The sequence below is a fragment of the Periophthalmus magnuspinnatus genome, chromosome 20, assembly GCF_009829125.3.
Source record: "Periophthalmus magnuspinnatus isolate fPerMag1 chromosome 20, fPerMag1.2.pri, whole genome shotgun sequence".
NCBI classification, from domain to species: Eukaryota; Metazoa; Chordata; class Actinopteri; order Gobiiformes; family Gobiidae; genus Periophthalmus; species Periophthalmus magnuspinnatus.
In genome coordinates, this window is record NC_047145.1 from 9,968,137 (window position 1) to 9,991,241 (window position 23,105).

A 23,105-nucleotide genomic window follows, 5' to 3' on the forward strand; every position below is an offset into this window, starting at 1 on the left:
AACTGTCAATCAGACAGTGGCCAGTGGGGCGTGTAGACTCATTCACACATCACACGGCAATGTAAGCAGGAAAATGCAACTTGATTTGACTTTCATGGTGAACCAGTTTAGAAGTGAACCACGAGATGGAGGTGCGGGTGAAGTGGAGAATGATAGCAAACAGAAAAGAAGCATTCATTAAAATATAATATTATAAGTTGTCTAACGTTGCATTGATATGTGTAGCATTATGAACGTTTGAGTTGACTTTTACCCATTATCGATCTGGAACAGCTCCCATCAATATCATTCGGGATGAACCAATCAGCCAACTGACCTGCTTCATTATATAGTTTTTGGCTAATTTAATGTGTTGTATTAAAACCTTGTTAGGACTTATGAAGAAAATGTACGCTTAAAGCAGACCTATTCTGCAAAATAGACTTTTCAGAACTTTTAACCATGCTATAGTTGTTTCTCCTTGTATTTGGTGTGATTTGTACAAGTCTGAGCACTCGTTAATAGCTTATTTTCAAGACGCCATATTAATGATCAATCTCCATTTTCGCTGCCACCGATATACACCTACTGCTTTGTATTTACGTTTGTCAATTTTATTTTCTTATTCGATGATACACGTAGGATTTGGCAGTGTCGCATCGTTATTTTGGTACAAGTGAAAAAAAAATCTGCTGCGTGCTAGCGTGATCTGCAGCTATCCATAGAAGGGCTTGACAGTTAGCTCTTTATTGTGATGACGTTTACATTAGCTCCAATTGGGCACCGCAGTTTTCTAAGCTATGTATCAAAAGTGGGCTTGAACAAATCAGCAAGAGCCGTACAAGAAGGATCATTGTTTGAGTCTGAAAACAGTGCAAGCTTTGTAAAAGAAGAGATGAATGAAAAAAGATGGAATAAAGAAAGGAAGATACAAAGAAAGCAGAAAAAAGAAGAAAAAACATTAATTGAATAGAAGGGCAGTCTGTCATGTGTGGAAACAAGGGATTCCTTTCTTGAGTGCAGTTAGCCGAAAAACACCACAATGCACTCCGCAGGGTACTCTCCAGAGAGGACATGTTAGCACAGCGGCTAATCGAGAGTATGCGTTAGCACAGACGTGGTCCATTGAATATGCGTTGTGCTTTAGCTCTGTCCCATCCTCCACAGTATGTTTTAGATATGGCTGTAACAACTGAAATACCATGATAGCTGGTGAGATCTGAATTCTTACAATATTGTCCTCCCAAATTACAAGATTCTTTGCTACATGAAGAAATAACTATTAAAGAAGACGTATTGTGGTTGTGTCTGCTGTGTAGTTATAATCTATGACATCCATGGCTCATTATGCTATAATTTGCACATTGTAAATCACAATATTCATCTAAAACGACTAAATACAAGAAAAACGTCCACTTACTTCTGAGTTAGAAAACTGTGGTTCCCAATGGGAGCTTACATTGGCATAAACGTCATGGATAGCTGCACATCAAACTAGTAAATAGCAATTTTTTTTTTTTTTCATTTGCACCAATATTACAACAAAACACTGTCAAATCTTTCGTGTATTATTGATTCAGAAAATAAAACTGAGGAGTACAGAGCAGTGGGCTTAATTCAGTGGGCTTATGCTGGTGGTGGTGAAAACGGGGATTGATCCACAATATGGCGTCTTGATTAAAGATTGTTCAAACATGCATAACAACTACAACATGGCTAAAAGCTGAAAAGTCGATTTTGCATAATAGGTTTACTTTATGCACTTTTCAATCTTAAGTCTTTGGATTAGACCATAATGACTCGCACCAAAGTTTTGCAAAAGGAAAAAGCTACCATGACATTTGGATATTTCCACATCCCGTTTTGACCCCGTTTCCACTCACATGTGTCCATACTCGTGTCCTCCTCTGTGGTGGGACCAGTGCTGGATCCCGTTTTCTCGTAGGACTTGTCGATGGCGGCTCTGAAGCTCTCGTTGCAGCCACGACCCCTGACGATGTGGGAGTGGGCCCGGGTCACGCTCACCTCGGCCAGGGCGGTCTGCAGACTCTCCAGGGAGGCGGACTTCTTCAGGCCCAGGGAGGGTCCGACTGCTGGGAACGAAGAACCTGTGCAGAAGAACCATATGGATCAAGACTTTGGACAGACTTTGAGAGTCTACCTTTTGTAACATATCAAAATATTACATTTTGCTATTTTTATATTTAGTAATTATTTGGTCTTTGTTGTAAGATAAGTTTGTCGGGTTTTCCTGAATGTACATTGGTATTGATCAGGAACTTCGCTTTGCGTGTCGTTAGCTTTACCATGATGGCAAAACTCTGGTGTCTGAAAGTTGTGGAATGCGCTTATAAACTCATCACTGTGAATAACTGGGATGCTCGGAACACATAAGGTAAGTGAGGAATAACTTTAGACTGCACTGCAAATCGTTTAAAATGAAATACTGTATTTCAGGGGTCTCAAATTCAATTTATCTGGGGGTCGCAGGAGCAAGAGTCTGGGTGAAACTGGGCCGCATCAGATATTCCACAAAAACGCTTTGTTAAAATCTTCTCAAAAGTCATCGCTGTTTTCTTGGCATGGATTTTATGGATGTACATCGTTATTTGTTGAATCTTTTGTGTCGAGAGCACACAGCGCAACTGACACATCTGGGTCTACTGATTTGGAGGAACCTTCTACACGCAACATGGTAACATTAAACTTTCATATTGTCCCGTGGGCCACAAAATATCATCTCACGTGCCGCAACTGGCCCCCGTGCCGCGAGTTTGAGAGTCCTGCTGTAGTTGTTTTTCACATTTTTAAGATAGTAAAAATCATATACATTATATTTAGACTTTGGACATAATTATGTTTATTCTCCACCACCAATCACATATTAACAAAACCAAGGTTATTGTTGTGTCTTGTTGAAGGACACAACAACAGCACAAACTCACCTTAAAGCGCCAATATTATAATTAATGCAGCGATTACAGACCTAGCATACCATGACTCCCACGCGCCATACTGCTAACCGCGCGGTCCGAGCTGCACATGCTGTACTTGCATATGGGACGATGAGACACGTACAGGGTGAGAAAAATCTAATGTCCAAAAGCTAATGATGCTAGCGCCAACAGTGAAACGAGGACATGGGGTTATTTCAGTGCAGGTTTTAACAGGCCCAGGTAAATACGGTGGTTGTATGGTTATGTTATCAGAATGTTAAAATTTTCTGAACGGCCTGGATGCAAAATAGGCTCTATGCACTAGCGAGTTCACTGTGTCACCTTTATTAAAATTGCAAAACATAAAATAAACAAACTATTAAAATTCAAGTGTTCAACAAGGAATTATTCATTTTATTTGTGTAGTTTTTAAACATGTTGTCAGTGACATCCACCTGCAGCTCCCTGTCCACTGCCTGATCTTTAAATATTTATTCATTTTTACGTGACTGCAAAAAACTCAGATAAATTTTGACGTTAAGTAGTGATGCTAGTAGCGGCCTCCGTTACAGAATTGAGAATCTTCTTGTGCAATGAAGGGAGAAAATGCTGGATTTGTTATGGCATATCAAGGTCTATATACAGGTAATAATGAAGAGAAGATGGAGAGGCTGAACCGGCTGACTGGTTTGCTGCTGAGGTGCAGGAGGACATAAGCTTATATAAGTGAGCTGAAGGTGATTGGATGAGATGGGTTTCATTAAACAGTTAATACAAATGCAATGTTGGCGCCATATACAGCACTGAATATTGATATAAAAGCAAAATTCCCACATTTGATTTTGCCAATTTATCATATTTTATATTACTGCTTTTTAGATGATGCAAGATGCAAGATAAATTAAATTATTGTATTTTTTCCGGACTATAAAGCGCACTTTTTTTTCATAGTTTGGCTGGGGTGCCACTTATTTTCAGATGTGATTTATATGTGAAATATGTTTTTTTCTTCATTATTATGCATTTTTTGGCTGGTGCGACTTATACTCCAGTGTAATTTATACTATGGTAAATTAATGCATTTGAATAATAACTGATTCAAATGTGATCTTACCCTTTTCTGTGGCACTGTCCAGACTATGGAACAGCGCCCTCTGCCTGTCAGATCCTCTCAGTCTTTAATGTAGTCTAAGACCAGACTGAAAACCCACCTCTTCTCCCTGGCATTTAATACTAGCTCATATGAATTGTATTATCTGTATATTTGTTTTTTGGTTTTTTGTTGACTTTTTTATCTGAAGCACTTTCGTTCGTAAATTTGCTATATAAATCAAATTGAATTGAACTGAATACCCCATTGCACTTGAACCCTGGTTAGGACGCTCACTTGTCTGGTGTGACAGTTCACCGGTGACAGGGAAGATGTACAGCCTGCTTGTCCTATATACATATATATGGCTAAATAAATATATGCATATCTTTATCAAAGCATGTTCTGTAATGTATCAGTGGCCTATATGCAAAACAAATCCGTTATGCAGACAGTGGGCATATATTATTTAAATGGTAATGTCATGAAGAGATCTGCACGCATCATCAGTGACAAGCTGCTACTACACCAGAGGGGGCAGCACAGGGGAGGGGAATGGAGTGATGACTTATTTCAGTCAAGCATGAAAATCGTATTCTAAATATGTAAAACATGTAAATACATAACAATATTTTGAAGTAACAGCACTTAAAGGCCCTGTATTTGCGCAAAATTTGTCTTGTCCCAGTACAGATGTATTGTATAAGCAGCTCTTGAGGTCAAATATGTTCATTGTGTCCTGTCTGAAACTAATTTTAAATATTTTCACTGTCCGATAATCAGGAAGTGGAGTGTTAGCATGCTAGTTGCGACAGTAAACTCTGCACTGGCCGCTGAAACTCACTGCGGTGAATAATTAGGACACATGGGATGCATTAAGTGAGAAATAACTTTTTTCATGTTTGTAAGAAAGTAAAAATCAGGTACGGCACCTTTAATGTGACATAAATTACGTCTTTTGTGAAGATTTACACTATATGTGAGTTTTTTATCTAATATGGGATTGTATTATATTATTATTAAAAAAAAAAACATGCTTGTATTTTAGTCTTAACTTTTAGCTAAAAAGTTACATCTGTGGCTGTTAAAATCGGTTTATTATGAAATCTTTGTCTGTCCCTAATGGAGCACCATGTCGTAAGATACTTTTCAATATATTTGTGCTTCCACCTAAAACTTAGTGGAGGAGTGAAACATATAAACAGTGGAATCAATTACGGGTCTCTGTGGTATGGTTAAGAGCACAGACAGAGCTGCACTGTGATTTTAATAGTCCCTCAGGAGCCCATCGGCCCTCCACATGTGACACTGCAGCGCCTATGTAAATAAATCTCACCCGCGCTCTTCCTGTAGCTTTTCTATAAGGGCTCATTCCTCGCACACATGCTAACCCCGGGTCTGTGTGCGTCTATGGGCCGTGAGGGGGATTTCCACAAATAAACACAAGACAGGAGCCCCGATATGTTTAAAGTGTTCTAAATGAGATGGAACAGTACAGCGGCAGGGTATTCACGGAGATTCACACACAAGTTGGAATGTTCACCCTGATGGGGAAAGAAAGTGAAGTAACTATTAGCAAAAGAAAATGGGGCTGCTTCTGATTTGAAATGTAGAAAGACTATAAAGAAGGTTATTGAGAGGAGAATGTTTTAAAATTGGTCTTATAGCATGTTTCCAGATGCTCAAAGTCGCTTTACAATTCCATGCATTAATCATTCACTCCATAATGGTGGTGGTAAGCTAGAATTGTAGCCACAGCTGCCCTCTGACAGATTGACGGAACATTATAACAGTATCACGGTGGTATAACAAAAATATCACTACAATATCATAAAAATATCACCACAATATCATAAAGTCACGTCACAGCAATGTCTCGGCAGTATCACGACGACATCATGACAACATCACGATGGTATCACAACAGTATTACGACGACATCACGACAGTATGAAGATATCACAACGACATCACGCCAGTATTACGACGACATCATGACAACGTTTAGAGTTGGGCTGATTTTTCTGCACTCTTCTGTTTTAATGTTAATTTTATGATGACTATGATTATTTACGTTTTGATTTGTGTGATTTTAATGTCTTTTTTATTCTGTGAAGCACTTTGAATTACTTTGTGTACGAATTGCGCTATACAAATAAACTTGCCTTGCTTTGCCACGCCACGTTCATACTAGGCAAAGTGGGTGGAGTGTTTTGCTTAAGGACACAACGACAGTCTTGCCACAGCAGTCTCCTATCCCAAGTACTAACCGACGAGATCAGGCTTTGATAAGGAAATTTGGCCACTTTTGTCAAGGCAACTCTTACAGTCTGTAGATAACATATTACGTAATGAATATTATTGTACAAATATAGCAGTGCATAAGGCATAGTACATACTGAAACAATACCCTTTGAATTCTAGTTTTGTTTTTTTCAGGTTTTTACCACTGATTTAGCAAGAAGGAAATTACAGAAGAAATTAATTGGGGAGAATAGATTTTTTTTTTTTTTTTTTTTATCATAACATTCCTATTAAAATGTACCAAAAACGTTGCACCAAAGTTATTTTCCCCATGCTGCTGTTGTGTTCCTTGTCATGCTATCAACACTGCCTCACAATGTGGCTGATTACACACTGAAGGGCATCCAAAGTAAAGTTGCTTTGGCTGTGTTAGATAAGTATAGTTAATTCCTTTGTCTGTGTAAAAAAAAAAAAAAAAAAAGGAAAAAAGTTCATTGATAATTTTACCTAAAACTTTGATACAAGTCACTAGAGAAAATCTTTCCATTCAAGTCTGGCCCCGCTTCCCTCATAAAACGCTTTCTGTGTGGCCGTGTCAACAGCAGCCCCTCAGGTGTCAACCCAGTCAAAAGGTCAAAGGTCAACCGTTAGCTAGCGGTGTTAGGTTCCTAAACCGGTAAATGTTCTATTAGCTTACTCTGAGTGCCATTTCCTTCCTAGTTTTGTCAATGTTAATACGGGTGACCTATCCCATGAGAACGCAAACCCAATTTAAAAAAAGTATGCTTGTGAATAAATGAATGCAAGACGCTATTAGTGAATGTAGCTCAATGCGTACCCCCAGGTGACAATATGCAGTGAAATAAAACTTTACTGCGAATGGACAGCGTAAAAGGGTATCCTGTTTGAGAAATAGGACAATTTAACGGCTTAATTCTCGCAAAGAAGTGGGGCTATTTGTGATTACCGCGGATATTGAAATGCCAAGAAAGCAGTCCCAAAGCAAACGTGCGAATGCTAGGGAAATGTCATGTAAATTAGCGTTAGCATAAAGTGATCTCGTCATGTGAAGCTAGAGAATAGCCTTGAAGGGAAAATGCATTAAAGCAGTCCTATTATGCAAAATCGACTTTTCAGAGGTTTTAACCATGTTATAGTTGTTTCCCCTTCTTATTTACCCCTCAAAGTTGTTTTTGGAGTGATTCGAGCATGTTTGAGCAATCTTTAATCGTTTATTTTCCAGATGCCATATTAACTGATGAATCCTCTTTTTCATCACCACCAGCATACCCCCACTGCTCTGTACTTACATCGATAAAGAAAATAAAATTGAAAAACGATGTATGTGTAGGATTAGTGTAGTCATTTTGATACAAGTGATCAAAAATCCGCTACTCGCTAGTGTGATCTGCTGCTATCCATAGGAGGTGCCGATAGCGACGTCAGCTCCCGTTGGGACACCGCAATTTACTAACATGGAAGTCAGCTGATTTGTTTCTTTTATAAAGTCGTTTTAGATGAATATTGCGATTTAAATTGTCCAAATTATAACATAATGATCCGCGGGTGTCATAGATTATGACTATATAGCGGACACAAGCACAGCAGGTCGTCTTTAAGGAAGATAATACAGAATTTAGTAAGAAAAAACAGATTAGCTTTGTTGAACGGGTCTGAACCAATCAAATGAATGTTAACACTCTCATATTGGGAGGTTGGATCTAATGTGAAACCAAAAAATCTGATATGTATACTGAATCTCCTCATACTGCTGTTGTGCTCTGTGGCAAGACACATCACGCACATTGCTCGAATCCCAATACAAGTGGCTCATTGCACACGGAAGAGCATTCAGTGTAAAATATGTGACTAGTTGGCTTTAGCTTTGATAGTCTAGAAATTAACTATTATCTATTTTTTAAATCAACCAAGTAAGTGTTCAGATTTTATTTGAAGGTTGACTCTAATGTGGTGGAAAAATATATATATATATATATCTGCTATGTATACTAAATCTCCTCACGCTGTTGTGCTCTGTGGCAAGACTCTTCACCCACATTGCCTCAGTGTAATGAATATAATGCAAAACTGGAAAACTGGACATGTATGCTTGGTTATAATTCTGCATATTTGGACAATTCTCTAATCTAGTGCTGAAAACTTGAAAACAGTTGGTCCTCCATGTTCTTAAACTTCATACAAGTCCATCTTACCCTCACTGAGTAACATCTAAAATTTTAAGGTCACAGCTATTGTTTTTATCCTCATTTACTTCACTAAATGAGTACAGTCCACTGGCAGCAATAAAAGTAAGGCCCTGTACCTTATTTTATCATGTATTGGGACAAAATGTGTCTTGCCTCAGCACAGATATGTTGCTGCTCTTCAGGTAAAAATGTGTCCGCTGTGTAAGATCTGATTTTAAGTATAAAGCTTTTTATCGTCCGGTAATCCTTAAGTGTATGCTAGTTGTTGTTAGCTTTACCATGACAGCAAAACACGACACTGGTCTCTACACGTTGTGAAAAGAGCTTATAAACTCATTGCTGTAAATAATCCTCTATAATTAAGTCACTTTTTGGAGGAGGGTCTGCAACCTGTTTCCATCAATGTTACTCCATTGCCAAGAAAATTTGACAGTAAGGCATTAAAAAAAGGCATTCTAATCAAATCCTGGTTTTGTCTCAGTCATGTCCGGGTCAGAGTTTAGTCCCGATTTTGACGTAGGGCACGTTTGAACTCAACCATAGCTTTTTCTCTGTTGCAGTGAGAATACAACCAAGGTAAAATCCAACATGATCTGCCTATAAAAATGTCTCAAATTCTGTACCCAAAACTCAATTTCGCTGGTGGAATTGGTATGCAAATGCGGGCTTCTTGAAGATTACGTGCCGCCTGCCAAAAAAGACCCAGCCCAAGCCACGGTGCATGTTTGGCACAATGGGACGGCAACTCTGAGCCACCACGGATACACCATTTCAACAGAACACTACTGACATCTGCTATGCTACGAACCAGGGGGATAATCCTAGCTTTCGGTACTCCCCATACTGCAATAAAAGAAAAATGAATAAAACATAAACCAACTTTTAAAATCGACTTTATATATTGTATTTATAGGTGCACTATGTAATTGAAAGCATGATATTTTAGTTTTATTACTTTACTCTTAAACCTTGTGTTGAATTCTGTGTCTTAAACATTGAGGTGAACTTGTTTCTTTGCTTATTTTAAGATGTCTAAACTGGAACCTGCTACTTCTGTTACATGATACGGGTATTCTTCTTTCAGTTGACAAGAGGTGCTGTAATACATCTTTTCGGTGACTGCAAGCATCTTTTTAATGACGTATTCTACCTTCATGTAAACAGCTAACGGTATATCCATTTATGACCTTGTACGGACAGTATGTACTTAGGACCAGCCTTCTATAGATAGTACCTTTCTTGGGGTATAAGTACTGGATGACGCGTGTACCTGCTGGCTATAATCTTCATTCATCTCATGAGATAAAACTTCTTTCAACTCTCTACCTGGTCTGTAGTTGCTTCCTTCACAATCACAGTAAGGTTTCTGGTAGACCTTCTGTCATCTGCTTGTTTCCATCGAGCTGTTAATGCTTTGCCTGGAATATTATTTACGTATGCCATTGACTTCCATGGAGACAAGCGAGTGATGCCACCAGACTAAGTGACAGTTCAGACCTGTGGAGACGTGACCCCGATCCCAGTAAGAATTGCATGTTTTTCAATGTATTTCTGAGCAATAAAAATTCAATGAATGCAAGGTAAATGAGTTTAATGCCATACTGTGGAACATTACAGGCAAAGCAATAGCATCTCCATGTAGACAAACAGGTGGTGTTCAATCTTAAAGCAGACCTATTACAGAAAAAAAAAAAAAGTTCATAGCTTTTAACCATGTTTTAACCATCGAAGTTGGATCTGAAGTGATATGTGCAGGTTTGAGGGATCTTTAATTTTCATTGCATAAAGGAGACACAAGCACAATAAGTCTTCTTTAAACAACATTATCTGTCCATGGAGTTGGTGCTTTGTCCTAATTTTAAGTGAAAATTTCTTCTACGGACAAAAACACAGTTTATTTTCTCGAAATTAGAGAAAAAAAATGTTCAAACGAAGGCAAATCAAGACTAAATCAATCTAATCTAGCCAACAAAATCAAGGAATCTTCTGAATTCAAGTGATTTTAACTCTTGTGTTCCGTTTTTGCAGTGCACCAAAATCCAAGCTTCCATAGTCTATCATTTGAGAGAGCAACACTAGTCCCTTCCTTTTGTCATACCTGCCTGTTTGGCTCAGAAGACGACGCTCCTCTCCTGGGAGGCTTTGGATTGACAGCTTGCCTTATGCTTGTCTATTATCTGATGCCGATCGCACAAAAGCTCTGCGTTCATTCCGGTCTTATTTAGGACTATGGAAATGTGTATTCCCTAAATGCGTAGTTTGACACTCAGTGCACGTCTGGGGGAGAAACGAAAATCATCGCAAAGACAAAGGCACAGTGTTCCCAGCGACCCAAGAGCCAATGTCAACTGACGGGAAAATGGCTTCCGTGGAGAATTATCGGTGCAAAACTGTTGATGTCAAAGAACATAATAGTAATGATGATGTGTCACAAAGGCCTGGGAATAGATGAATAGATAGATACATTGTTTTATTTATTTATGTATATTTATTTATACAGGGAGAGCCCGATGAGAGCACTCAGACTCTTTTTCATGGGCACCCTGTTCAAATCCCTCCAAAAAACAACTGCAAAGATCCATTTAAAACATTAAAACAGGTGAAGGTATGATTAAAAATGTTCAGTGCCAGATTATTAAACTGCATTTGTGGTATCAATGTATCCAGTTTTACATGTCAATGAAATATATTCCATTTTTGGGAAGCAAAACAGCCAAAAGCCCCATTTCCCATCTCATCTCAGTTCTGGTGTGGATCGTCCTTAGACTTTTACAATCATGAGATCTTGATTAAATGTTACCGTATCAATTTTCAACAAGCAAGTGAGATATTCAGGCAGTGTATGAAGAAGTCACTTATAAATACATTTCATTCAGTGTTCTCTTCTGACAGAGTGATGGCCAACCTACTTTTTCATAGAGTGCACAGTGATGGGTGTTAAATTTATCACCTGTTATGAAGCGAAGAGCAGAGTGAAAGTGTATCTAAAGGTTTCAAAGTAGAGGCTGAAGTTTCCATGTTTTATATATCTCCATAATCCATAGTAGATATAGCACTTTGGCGACGAAGTGGTAAGATCACAGGTTCAGTTCCTGGACATTGCAGTGTTGCGTTTGTGTAGTTTGAATGTTCTAAGGTTAAGCTGCATTTTATTGTGTTATTGAAATATATCATCTGTATTTGACCCATCCTTCAACGACCCTGGAGCAACCTGTCAGGAGCAGTGGATGCCACAGTGCCACGCCCAGGTGCCCATCTTGAGATCTTGAGCTAGTCTAGGTCCCTTGGATGGATGACTAGATGTTTTGTGCCTTTTTTGTTTTGTTTTGTTTATTTGTCCTAGTTTTTCGGTCACGTCTCGTTTAAAACTACTTTTTTGTAATGTTTTCATCCTAGTTTAGACTTGGGTCAACCTCAGTTTAGACTTGGTACCACCAGAAGCTATCTTAAGCGGTGTACTGTGCAACTGCAGAAACAGATATAAAGTCTACATTCGCAACTGTCCCCATTTCATCTTGTTTGATGCCGGTTTAATCCTCCGTGTGTCTCCCTGTGTCTGATTGGTTTCCTTTTGGGTATTCCAGGTTTTCCGCATCATCCTAACTTGCTCAACAGGCAAATCCTCTGATTATTTCCAGATCTTGAACGAAGCTGTAGATCTGGACATAGTTCTAGATGAGGTGAGCAATCCTTTCAGGGAGCATAAAGTATACCATCGTGCCGGCAATGGCGGTGTTTTAAAAAGCGCTTTTCCGCCTTCAAAGCTTTACGTCGAGGAACCACATGCACATTCACTGGGGTTGAGGCGGGTTAAGTGTCTTGCCCAAGGACACAAAGCCAGTATTTAACAGAGGGAACTGGGATTGAACCGCCCAACCTTTGTATCAGAAGACAAGCACAATACCCAGTTGTAATGACTCTTGTTGGGTATTTTAGGATGACAGTAGCTCATTTGGTAGCGTCGTTGTAATGCAGCTTCAAGGCCAAGGACGGCGAACTGGAGAAGATCCAATGGAGTCAAACATTTAAGTAGCTGTTGGTTAGAGGGGGAGGGAGGGGAAGGGAGGAGGGTGCCGCTAATCCCTATGAATAAATCAGTGGTGGATATTACAGGAACAGAAGCCCTCCAGTATAATTAAAGCCACTCAAACTCTGCTCTCCGTCCCATCACTCACCATTGGACCCACGTAAAGCAGTGTGTACAGACAGGGGCACCATTACACATAATTTATTCAGAAACCCAGTGCGGTAAAAGGGTAATTACGTTAAAAATAGCCTCCAAGGTGGACTGAGGAGGCCGAGTCCAGGTATCCCAGCAGAGGAGGGCCGTCTCTGGGTGGGAGGGGGGTCTGCCAGTGCTGGATCATTAGGCCGACACGGGACGTCCTCCGCAAGCTCAACATGTGGTAATTAAGGAGCAGAGGAGTTATGGCTGAATCAAGGAGGCATGGAACATTGTGGTGACCCAAGTGCTCATGGGTAAGACACAACATTTGCATTATTAAAGGTGCAATGTGTACGTTTTCTGATGGCTGCTAGTCTCCATGGAGATTCCTGCAGCTTGTCTCCATAGTGATTCCAACAAGTTCTATACCATACTGTGGAATATTCTAGAAGAAAAGAGTCAGACTGAATGATATCACCTTTACATTTTTAAAGACATTTTATTTTAAGGATGGGTGATATATATTGGTTCCAATATCAGTATCGGCTAGTATTCTGCACCGATATTTAACACCGATGATTTTCAGTACTCACTCAGTCTCTGTATTATTCCTAGTTTGACCTCCATGAATCATATTTGTCTTTTTGAACAAATTCATGAGTAATGGCTCTTCATGGAAATAGAAGAGCAGCTAGGCTAAAAATAAATATATTGCGTTATATAGTTTGTTTGTTTTTTTACAAAAGTGCAAAAGTTAATTTCTGATCTTTACTTTAGCTTAAGATATATTTGTGAGCATTGCTAATGGATTTCAAAAGTTAAATATTGGTATCTGCAAATACCGATTATCAGCCACACCAGCAAGCCAAATATCGAATCGTGTTATCGGCTAAAAAGTCCATAACGGACCATCACAATTTTTTTATGAGAACCATAAGGAAGCAACTACCAGGAACAAAATGGCCAGTGGCAAAAACTGTTGGTGTGTCTTTAGGCAAGACACTTCACCCACATTGCGTAGCATGAATGTTTTGTGTGTGTGTGTGTGTGTGTGTGTGCGTGCGTGCGTGCGTGTTGGAGGGGCCGATGGCGCAGCCTCACTTCTGTCTATCCCAGGGCAGCTGTGGCCACAGTAGTACTTAATCACCACCAAGTATGGAGTGAATGAATAATTATAAACCACTTTGGGTGTCATGAAAGGTGCTATATAAATGCAATGATTCAGTTAATTGTCCAAATAGACACCTTCAACTAACCTAAAGTGAGGTCAAATGTATTCAGTGGAAAACTAAATGCATAGTCTACTAGTTGTTATATATATGTAAAAATAAATAAAATCAGGAACTATTCAAGTAAACATTTTTTTTTTGCCAGTTTGGTCATGGAACTGGGTTAAGCTTTGTGTCAAATTCTTTCCAAACTTCTTCAATACTACACACTCTTTCAAAATCTTTTCTCCCATTATGCAGCAATTACATCAGACAAAACCTCTATTCACGTGCGCCTACATTTTCAGTAATAAGCGGTTATGAGCTGGTTATGACAAATGAGTGGGCCTGCTCGCTCCAAACCCCATTATTGACCTTTGCACTTTGAGAACAATCAGAAAAATCAAAATGGCTGATTGCGGTCACTTTGGGCTTACCTCTCTTTGTTCTTGTCGTGCCATCAATTTCATCCACTACTGTTAGGAAGCAAAGGAAATAAAGGAAAAGATGGTGTTAGTTAGCATTAGCAAAAAGAAAAGCGCTAAATAGGCTAGCGTACATGCTAAATTGCTATGATTTGATATGACCCCAGTGCTTGTCAATCATGCGGTTTTACAAATGACAAAAACACAACATATTAACAGCTTTTGTATTGGGATCTAAATGGAAGGGAATTGTGGGTAGTGAGAGAAGGGTTAGCATATTAACATAGCATAAATAGCACCAGGCTTCAAAGGTGAATTCCATCTGTGTGTGTGATATGAGAGCCTGGAAGACAATTATGAGGGACAAACATGCAGAGATGGAGGAGAATGGAAAGGAGGATAGGAATGGGGTGGGGTGAGTCAAGGATGGATCACAAGAAAAGATTGGTAAAAAGAGCATGTTTTATATATTTTATTTATTGTAAAATAAAGTTAAAAATAGGTTTTAGGCTGTTTACAAAAAATAGCAATTAACTGGATTTATTTATTTTTTCTCAGCATTTTGGGGGTTTACATTCCCCCAGCCGATTAATTTTTGGTCAGTTTATAAATAACGCAATTTGTGTTTTCACCCATTTTGTCATGTTAAAGTATATATGTTAATTGGTATGATATAGTCTTAGTGAGATTTTATTGTAAAATTTGATTGTGTAATAATTGGACATTTGTAGTGTGTGAGTGTGTATTGATTATATTGCTAACATTTTATATTGTATTTCTCACCTGCTCAGGGACTACAGATGGAAACTAGCTTCAGCTATAATCTGGTGTAAAGCATCTTATTTATTTATTTATTTATTTCAGGGACAATGCACATTAATAAACATTTGCATGTAAATATGCCAGATCTTTAATGTTTTTGCACATTGTTCCTGTCAAATAAACTAATAAAGAAAGAAAGAAAGAAAGATACTTTTCTTTCTTTTTCTTAATTCAAATCTGATTTTATTCCATTTGCAGATGGTGGGATGTAACGATTCTGATATCGACTATTGGTGCCAATCCTGACAAATGTGCTTGATCGGATATCGTCTTCCAAATATCGGTCCAGCTGATATCCTGGTTGAACATATAAACTGATGTAATAAGACTATTTACTGGTCCAGAAAGTCCCATGTTGGAATTTGATTAAAATGTTGTTCATTTGTTACTTAAACAGCTTCATAACACATCAGGATCAGTTGTGTCTAGGTCAGTTGTGTTTTGTTGGAAATAAATGCTGTTTTCAGTCTCTGCGCTGCTACTATTCAGTATCAGATATTGGCAGATACTTAAAGGCATAGAATCGAAATTAGTGATGGAACTGAAAAAGCTGGATCTGTGCAGTCCTAGTCAAAACTACTTAAATTTATGCTTGAACATACCACATCAAATTTTAAACTAAATTGGCACCAAAATTGAAACTAATCCTGGACTAGACTAGGACTAAAACAGGACCATGCACCCATAAGGCCATCTGAAGTAACTTTGGCAAATTCACTTCAAGCCAAACAATCCAATAACTTCCTTTAAAAGCCTCTAATTGTTGAAATTGGAATACAGAATACGGGAATAACATAATTGCTACTAACTGACTTATCATAAAACAAGTGATATGAAGAAGATGGGTGGATATCATTATTCCATGACATCTGCCGTCTACAGTCTTATCATTGGTGGGTTCGGTTTCCCTGCTAAAATCTTTTTACAAAAGCTAATATGGCGCAGGCAGATAAGCGCTAAGTGGATCCTCATTCTCAGTGCTGAGGATAGACACAATAAACAGCAGTGTAGTAGAAGTCATCCCATTTACAAAAAAGATGGAGCCACTTTAGCACAATTAGAAAGCTTTTGTGATCAAACTCTATGATAAAAAGTGCATTTAGAACAAAGACCACCCCATTATGTTGTGCTATCTCAGCTGTCTGCACCTCACGCATTTCCTGTCTTCAGCCATATGCAATTATATTATCAACTCGCTGTGTTTTATGACCAATGAAAAACAGATATTGAATGACTTTATTTGGCAGAAAAGTTGGCGTAAGGTTTTTTGTTTTGCAGTTTCTAATGCATGTTTATACAAAATATTAAGGACGGTTCCTCTTTTTGTAATAAAAACTCCAGTAAAAATATATTTGCCTTGGATCCAGACTGGTTGTTCTTGTATATTCTGTGCAGAAATATCTCTTGTGTATCGCATGCATCATCTTTCAGAACAAAAGAGCTCATTGGTCACCCATCGTTTTGAACAAAATCAAACTTCTCACCTCAGGTTAACAAAAAACAGTGCCTTGCTCATTGATTCTGCAGAAATCCGCAATGTTTTTCAATCCTCTATGATATATTTTTTTTCCTTTCTTAATTCCATAAGTAGTCATATTGTTAGGGCCATGTGCCTCCACCAGTTTATCTGACAGAAGGGAAGGACAAAGAGTAACACAGTTAAAGAACATGCAGAGGCGTACCTAGATCCATGCTCTTGGACTTGCGGGACCGTACAATGTCCAGCTGGTTGGCGTTTTCGAACTGTTTGGTGCGTTTCTCAGACATGCTCTGGCGGCCGAAGCCTTCTCTCTGGAACGAGCCATCAGCGTCTGCATCTGGACTCAGGGTGCTGGGGAAATACAAATGCAGAAGGTTAAGATGTGATGTTCATAATCTGTTTAAGATTTTAACTACTACTGTCAATCAATAGAAATGAAGCAGATGAATCACACTTTTGAAATTTTATTAATCACAATTGATCACATGGGCACCGAATGTACTGTAATTCAATTATTAAAATGTGGCATCAAATGGTCTAATTTTAAGCATTTTTGCAACTAAATAATTAAAAAATATATAATTTAGATGTAGATATTGTGGGGAAGTGTTCTGGTCATGTCCCACCAGAAGGAGGCCTAGAGGAAGACTGAGGACACAATGGAGGCCTGGGAACACCTTGGGGTCCCACCAGAGGAGCTGGAGGACGTGTCTGGGGTGAGGGAAGTCTGGGAGTCCCTGGTTAGACTGCTGCCCCCATAACCTGGCCCTGAATAAGCAGAAGAAAATGGATGGATGGATGGATGGATGGATGGATATTGTATTTTGTAATGAATAGTTATGAGGTAAATGTCTGTGTAATCCCTCAGTCGTCCTGGTGTGATCCGTTTGTTATTGACCAAACAGCAGGCTCAGTGTGGTCAAGGCCCTTCTTTGCTGCTTGCAGGTGTAACTGGCTCTTATGGTGACAGATGCAAGCTGTGAGGGCTCTTCCAGTGTCCTTATAGTAGTGAAGTGAACTACTCCACCGATATTACTCATTTTAGAGCCCACATCAACCTTTATGTTCATCATGGAGTGCATAACATTCAAATCAATATCTCTGCAGCATTGCAGCTTTTAATTGAGTAAGAAGGTTGTACTCACTCGTACCCTACCTTACCTCAAATGGCTTTCTTTTTCAGCCACACTTTATTATTCACTTTCTTGAGTTTAATTAGAAAATCAGGTCTAAAAATGCCTTGTCCACTGAGGTTGGAGCTCGAGGTCAATGCCACTCTCCACCCACCAACCCCCTCCACCTCCACTGCTGCCCCTGTCCCTTTGAGAGGCCTATCTGTGTCTGGATCTTAATGGAAAATCTTCGAGGAAAGGAGCAAACAGGCCAGCCTAAGGCCACATGGACATTAGCATACACAAGAGCACGTCCACAATTAAGGTGAGGACTTGTTGGCATTTAAACTCAGATAGAGGAGGGGTGATGGAGACTTGATGGAGTCTACAGGTTGTAAAGGGAGGAAAGTATAGAATGGTTGATCTTTTTCCTACTGAGATTTCGCTTCGTTGTTTTAAAGGAACAGTACGCAAATCTATAAACATGGCCTGTCAGTGTCTTCAGATATGAGGTAAACATGTTCAAATCAAACACTGCCTAGCCAAAAAAAAAAAAAGTTGCCACCAAAAAAAAAAAGGTCACACACTCCAATATTTCGTTTCGTGTTTCGATTTTGCTTCTGCAATGTCACAAGATTTATTTCCATCCAGTGTTGCATTAATTTTTCACCAGGATCTTACATTGATGATGGTCGAGTCTGACGCTGCACAAAGCTTCTCCAGCACATCACAAAGATTCTCAATGGGGTTAAGGTCTGGACTCTGTGGTGGACAATCCATGTGTGAAAATGATGTCTCCCTGAACCACTCTATCACAATTTGAGCCCGATGAATCCTGACATTGTCATCTTGGAATATGCCCGTGCCATCAGGGAAGAAAAAAATCCATTGATGGAATAACCTGGTCATTCACTATATTCAAGTGTCAGCTGACCTCATTCTTTGAGCACAGACTGTTGCTGAACCTAGACCTGACCAACTGCAGGAGGCTCGTACTTATTTGCCTAGTTAAATCCAGGTGGCGACTTTATTTTTGGCCATTGTTATTTTTACATGTTAAATTAAACCAAAAAAATATAATCCATAATTTGTCCACCACAGACAAACCTAAACTGTTTGACCACGCACTCCCAGCTCACCAGTAAAAAACTATCTGCGTAAACCTAAACTTTCCTTGCCCTCTAAAATATTCCCAAGTACATCCCGCCATTGTAACATGACCGATTCCAGATTCTCCGGTACCTGTTTGCATGTCCCCATTCTTATTTAGCTTGTCAAAACCATTTTAACAAAATATCTTCTTGGCGCGTCATCCGGGAGGCCTTCCTGGACCTGTCATTCCAGTGTCTATAGCGTCTACCTGACAACCCAAGCCTCCCAGGACCCCCCGTCTCCCCCTCCCTCCCCCACAGAAGAGCCAATGGGAGCCCAGATCTATTATTCATGTGTCCGTCAAACATGACTTCACTCTGCCTCTCATCAACCCACAAAGATCCGACGAAAAAAGGGGGTGAAAATCAACGCTGTCGTCCTGTCTCAGCAAATGTCATACAGCGGAGCGTGACTGAGGAGGACTCAAGAATGGTGAATAAAAAGAAGAGGCCTTTTGTTGGAATTGTTGAGTGAAATGTTGGCAGAGTTGTGATTTTTGCAGAGTAGAAGGACACGTATTGGCCTTATTTGCACTGGCATTTCATGTACAACTTTAAATATTGCCTATGTATATGAAACACACAGCATGTTCCATCAGACAGGCTCCCCATACTGGGATTTGGTATTGGCATGTCATTTACTGGCAGCTGTGGGAATGAACTATGTAAAAAAAACAGAAGAAAGCCATAAAGACATGTGCCCTGCCATGCTAATATAAGAATGCAACTGAAATGGGCAATAGTAGTAGTGAATCCTGCTCTCAACATAAACATCATTGTGTCCTTGTCCGAGCACTTAACCCACCTCGTATCTGTGTACACCGGTATGAATGTGTGTGTGAATGGGTGAGTGGTTCCTTGACGTAAAAAGCTTTGAGTGCTTTGAAGGTGGAAAAGTGCTATATAAAAAGGTGACCATTTACCAAATGAATGCAATTTGCCAATAGAAATGCTCAGAACTGCCGATTTATGGACGTCAAACAAGTGCGGGAATTGTACCTGTGACGCAAGAATCCTGGAAAGTTTAAACTGAGATTTCTGAGATTAAGAAAAGATAACTTGGTAAACAGGATTAACGATGATTGATGAATAATTAGAGTGAATGAAGCAAACTAGGACTATGTAGAACTATGCATTTTATAGATGTTATAACATGGTTAAAAGTTCAAAAAAGTAAATTTCCATGTGTTCTTAAAGTGAAAGCATAGAGGGTAAAGTGTAGCACCTTCTCCAGATAGCTTTAATTGGTCTATTGTGGGACCTATTTGCTGTGAGGAAGGAATACTAACCACTGAGCCACAATACTAACCATTTGATACATTTTAGATAAATTATGTGGTTTAATTATCAAAAAAAAATAAAAGTACCTTGATAAAACCCTTAATCCTCAAACCCTAACATGCATATGGACATTTAAGTACAAGAGTTGTCCAACAGAACTAAACATATAATACTTGACAAGTTGGTCACATGGTAAATAGTCATATTTTTATATAGCACTTTTCTACCTTCAAGGCACTCTAAGAACTTTACATCAAGGAACCACTCACCCATTCACACACGTACAAAGCATTAGGGGCAAGGCGGGTTAAGTGTCTTGCCCAAGGACATAATGACAGCCTTCATATGTTGGAGCTGGAATCGCACTGCCAACCTGTGGGTCTACTTGCTCTATCAATGATGTTGTATGTCAAGAGCGCCAACCTTAGTGTCAGAGGACAAACGCTGTGCTAAATGAGCTACTATTGCCTGTTCTTGATTTATTGCTTTTACTAGTTATAGTTTGGTTTGATTTAAATGTTTTTACTGTTCATATTTTTGCTTGTGGATCAATTCAGTAGTAAGGAGTCATCAAACTGTAAACTTTTGGATACATTACTTTTACACTTAAAAATAACTGAAAGGTTTTAAGAAGACTCCCGCACACTCTCTCACTCTTGGTTCACTTTTATTAATACAATGTTTCAGTCCCTTTGACCATCTTCAGGTATATTCTATATAGAAGGTCAGGTGGACTGGAACATTGCCTTAATAAAAGCGAACCAAGACTGAGACAGTGTGTGGGAGTCTTCTTAAAACCTTTCAATCAAGTTCCCCTCCTCCAACGCACCTGTCGCCCTGTCAGGTATGCAGAGTCTACACAGAAACACTTAAAAATAACAGCATCTCAATCTAAAAGACTATTCATCAGCCATTATAATTCTCTCTATGGCGACAATCCAAAGGCCCACATTTACTTATCAGCACCAAGTGGCCTAATGAGTTGAGTACCCCATTCATTTGAGTGTAAGGCTGCTGCTGAGAGGGTGATGGCTGCATTGTATCCGCACTGAAAGAAGCAGCCTTATAGCCTCTACAATACATTAGGTCAATGCAACACTTCATTAGAGATCTCACATTCCAATCACAATGCATGTCTACCCCAAGCGCTTTACACTAGTCTCAGTCATGCTAATATTAATTCATGATGCTAATAATTAAGCAAGTACCAAAAAATGTCAGCGGACTATGGACATCTATCATGAACTAAGCTCTGAGCGCACAATACTTAATATCCTATCAAATAATTGCCCTCAATGACTTAAAGAAGACCTAAAAGGAGCCAGTGTCATCACAAAAAACTAGTACGCACCTGCGATAGATAACTGCAGGATTATTCAAACATGTGTAAATGAAACAAAACACAACTCCAGGTATGTTTTAGATGAGGTAACAGGATTATAACATGGCTTAAAGCTCATGAGAGTCAGTTTAGTGTAAAATAAGTGGCGACAAAAATAGTAAGGTTCAACATATGTAGATTTTCTGTTGGTTATTTCTTTCAATGTTTTATAGGCCAGTACTTTCCATCTGAAATCATGACATCAAATTCTAAAATGCTCCAGTTAGTCAATCTCTACATTTTTCATCTTCTTCTTTAAGCGATGTTTAAAAGCATTCCGTGCAGATGCTAGCTCCCGTCGCGCTAACTCCCTCTGTCATGTAAAATTAACCAGCGCGGAGGACTAGCTTACAGGCAAATCTGCACCCTAGCCTAGCGTTTCACATCCATGTGCGCTGTCTCTATTCCGCTCTGGGGAAGCTAAAGTGTCAATCTGCGCACCAGCTGAGATGCTAAGTGCTTTATGGTGCTAAAAGCCCTCTTTTGCTAACGTGCTGCACTACTGACATGAGTAACTTCTTTTTTTAAATTTCTTTTATGTAACGTCCTTTATTCTTTTTAAAATATATATATGTAGATTATTATTTGTTTTAGATATATCCTGGCTTAGGCTAAAATGTGCATCCATCTATTGTTGACAAAAAATGAGAGAAAAACCTATGCTAGCCTCTTGTTTGGCTAACCCATAGAATGTATATATAAATGGACATGGCAAACCCGCTAGCTGCCGTGTTCCAAATCGGAAGTGAGCACGGCCACACTTCTGGCTCCATCAACTTCAGCTCCAATTCACTTTTTATTGAAAGTCACCTCTGTCTCCGTATCTGCTACTGTCAAGGCTCATCATTTTGCTGCTGAAAATGTTCATATTAATCCGTGCTACATGATCCTAGTGTTGTTATTTGACTATTTTGTCTGTAAATCATGATATGAACATTAATAACAGACCAATGAAGCGCCTACTTTCCATGAGGTTGCTCCTGCTAGCATTAGCAACAGGTTTGATTGAAAGCGTTTTTAAGCGCCACCCCCACTAAACCAGCTGTGTGGGCGGGGAGGTTTGTTTTGGATTGGCTTTTGGCTGCTATGACACTCGTAGTCCATCCATCCATTTTCTTCTGCTTATCCGGGGCCAGGTCGCGGGGGCAGCAGTCTAAGCAGGGACTCCCAAACTTCCCTCACCCCAGACACGTCCTCCAGCTCCTCCGGTGGGATCCCAAGGTGTTCCCAGGCCAGCCGAGAGACATAGTCCCTCCAGCGTGTCCTGGGTCTTCCCCGGGGCCTCCTCCCGGTGGGACATGCCCAGAACACCTCCCTAGGGAGGCGTCTAGGAGGCATCCTGAGCAGATGCCCGAGCCACCTCAACTGGTTCCTCTCAACGTGTAGGAGTAGCGGCTCTACTCCGAGCTCCTCTCGTGTGACTGAGCTCCTCACCCTATCCCTAAGGGTGCGCCCAGCCACTCTGCGGAGGAAACCCATTTCGGCCGCTTGTATCCGCGATCTTGTCCTTTCGGTCATTACCCAGAGCTCATGACCATAGGTGAGGGTAGGAACGTAGATTGACCGGTAAATCGAGAGCTTCGCCTTCCGGCTCAGCTCCTTCTTTACCACAACGGACCGATAC

General features: G+C 39.7%; 1 protein-coding gene across 1 annotated transcript in view; it reads right to left on the reverse strand.

Moving 5' to 3' along the window:
- The window catches only part of LOC117388682 (partitioning defective 3 homolog), a 513,479-nt gene that overhangs the window by 208,422 nt on the left and 281,952 nt on the right, over positions 1-23,105 (reverse strand). Inside the window, exons 17-18 of the mRNA XM_033986268.2 lie at positions 16,759-16,907; positions 1,863-2,087 (exon numbers count right to left, since the gene is read on the reverse strand). Coding sequence (XP_033842159.2) covers positions 1,863-2,087; positions 16,759-16,907 — 374 coding nt within the window. The remainder of the gene's footprint in view (positions 1-1,862; positions 2,088-16,758; positions 16,908-23,105) is intronic.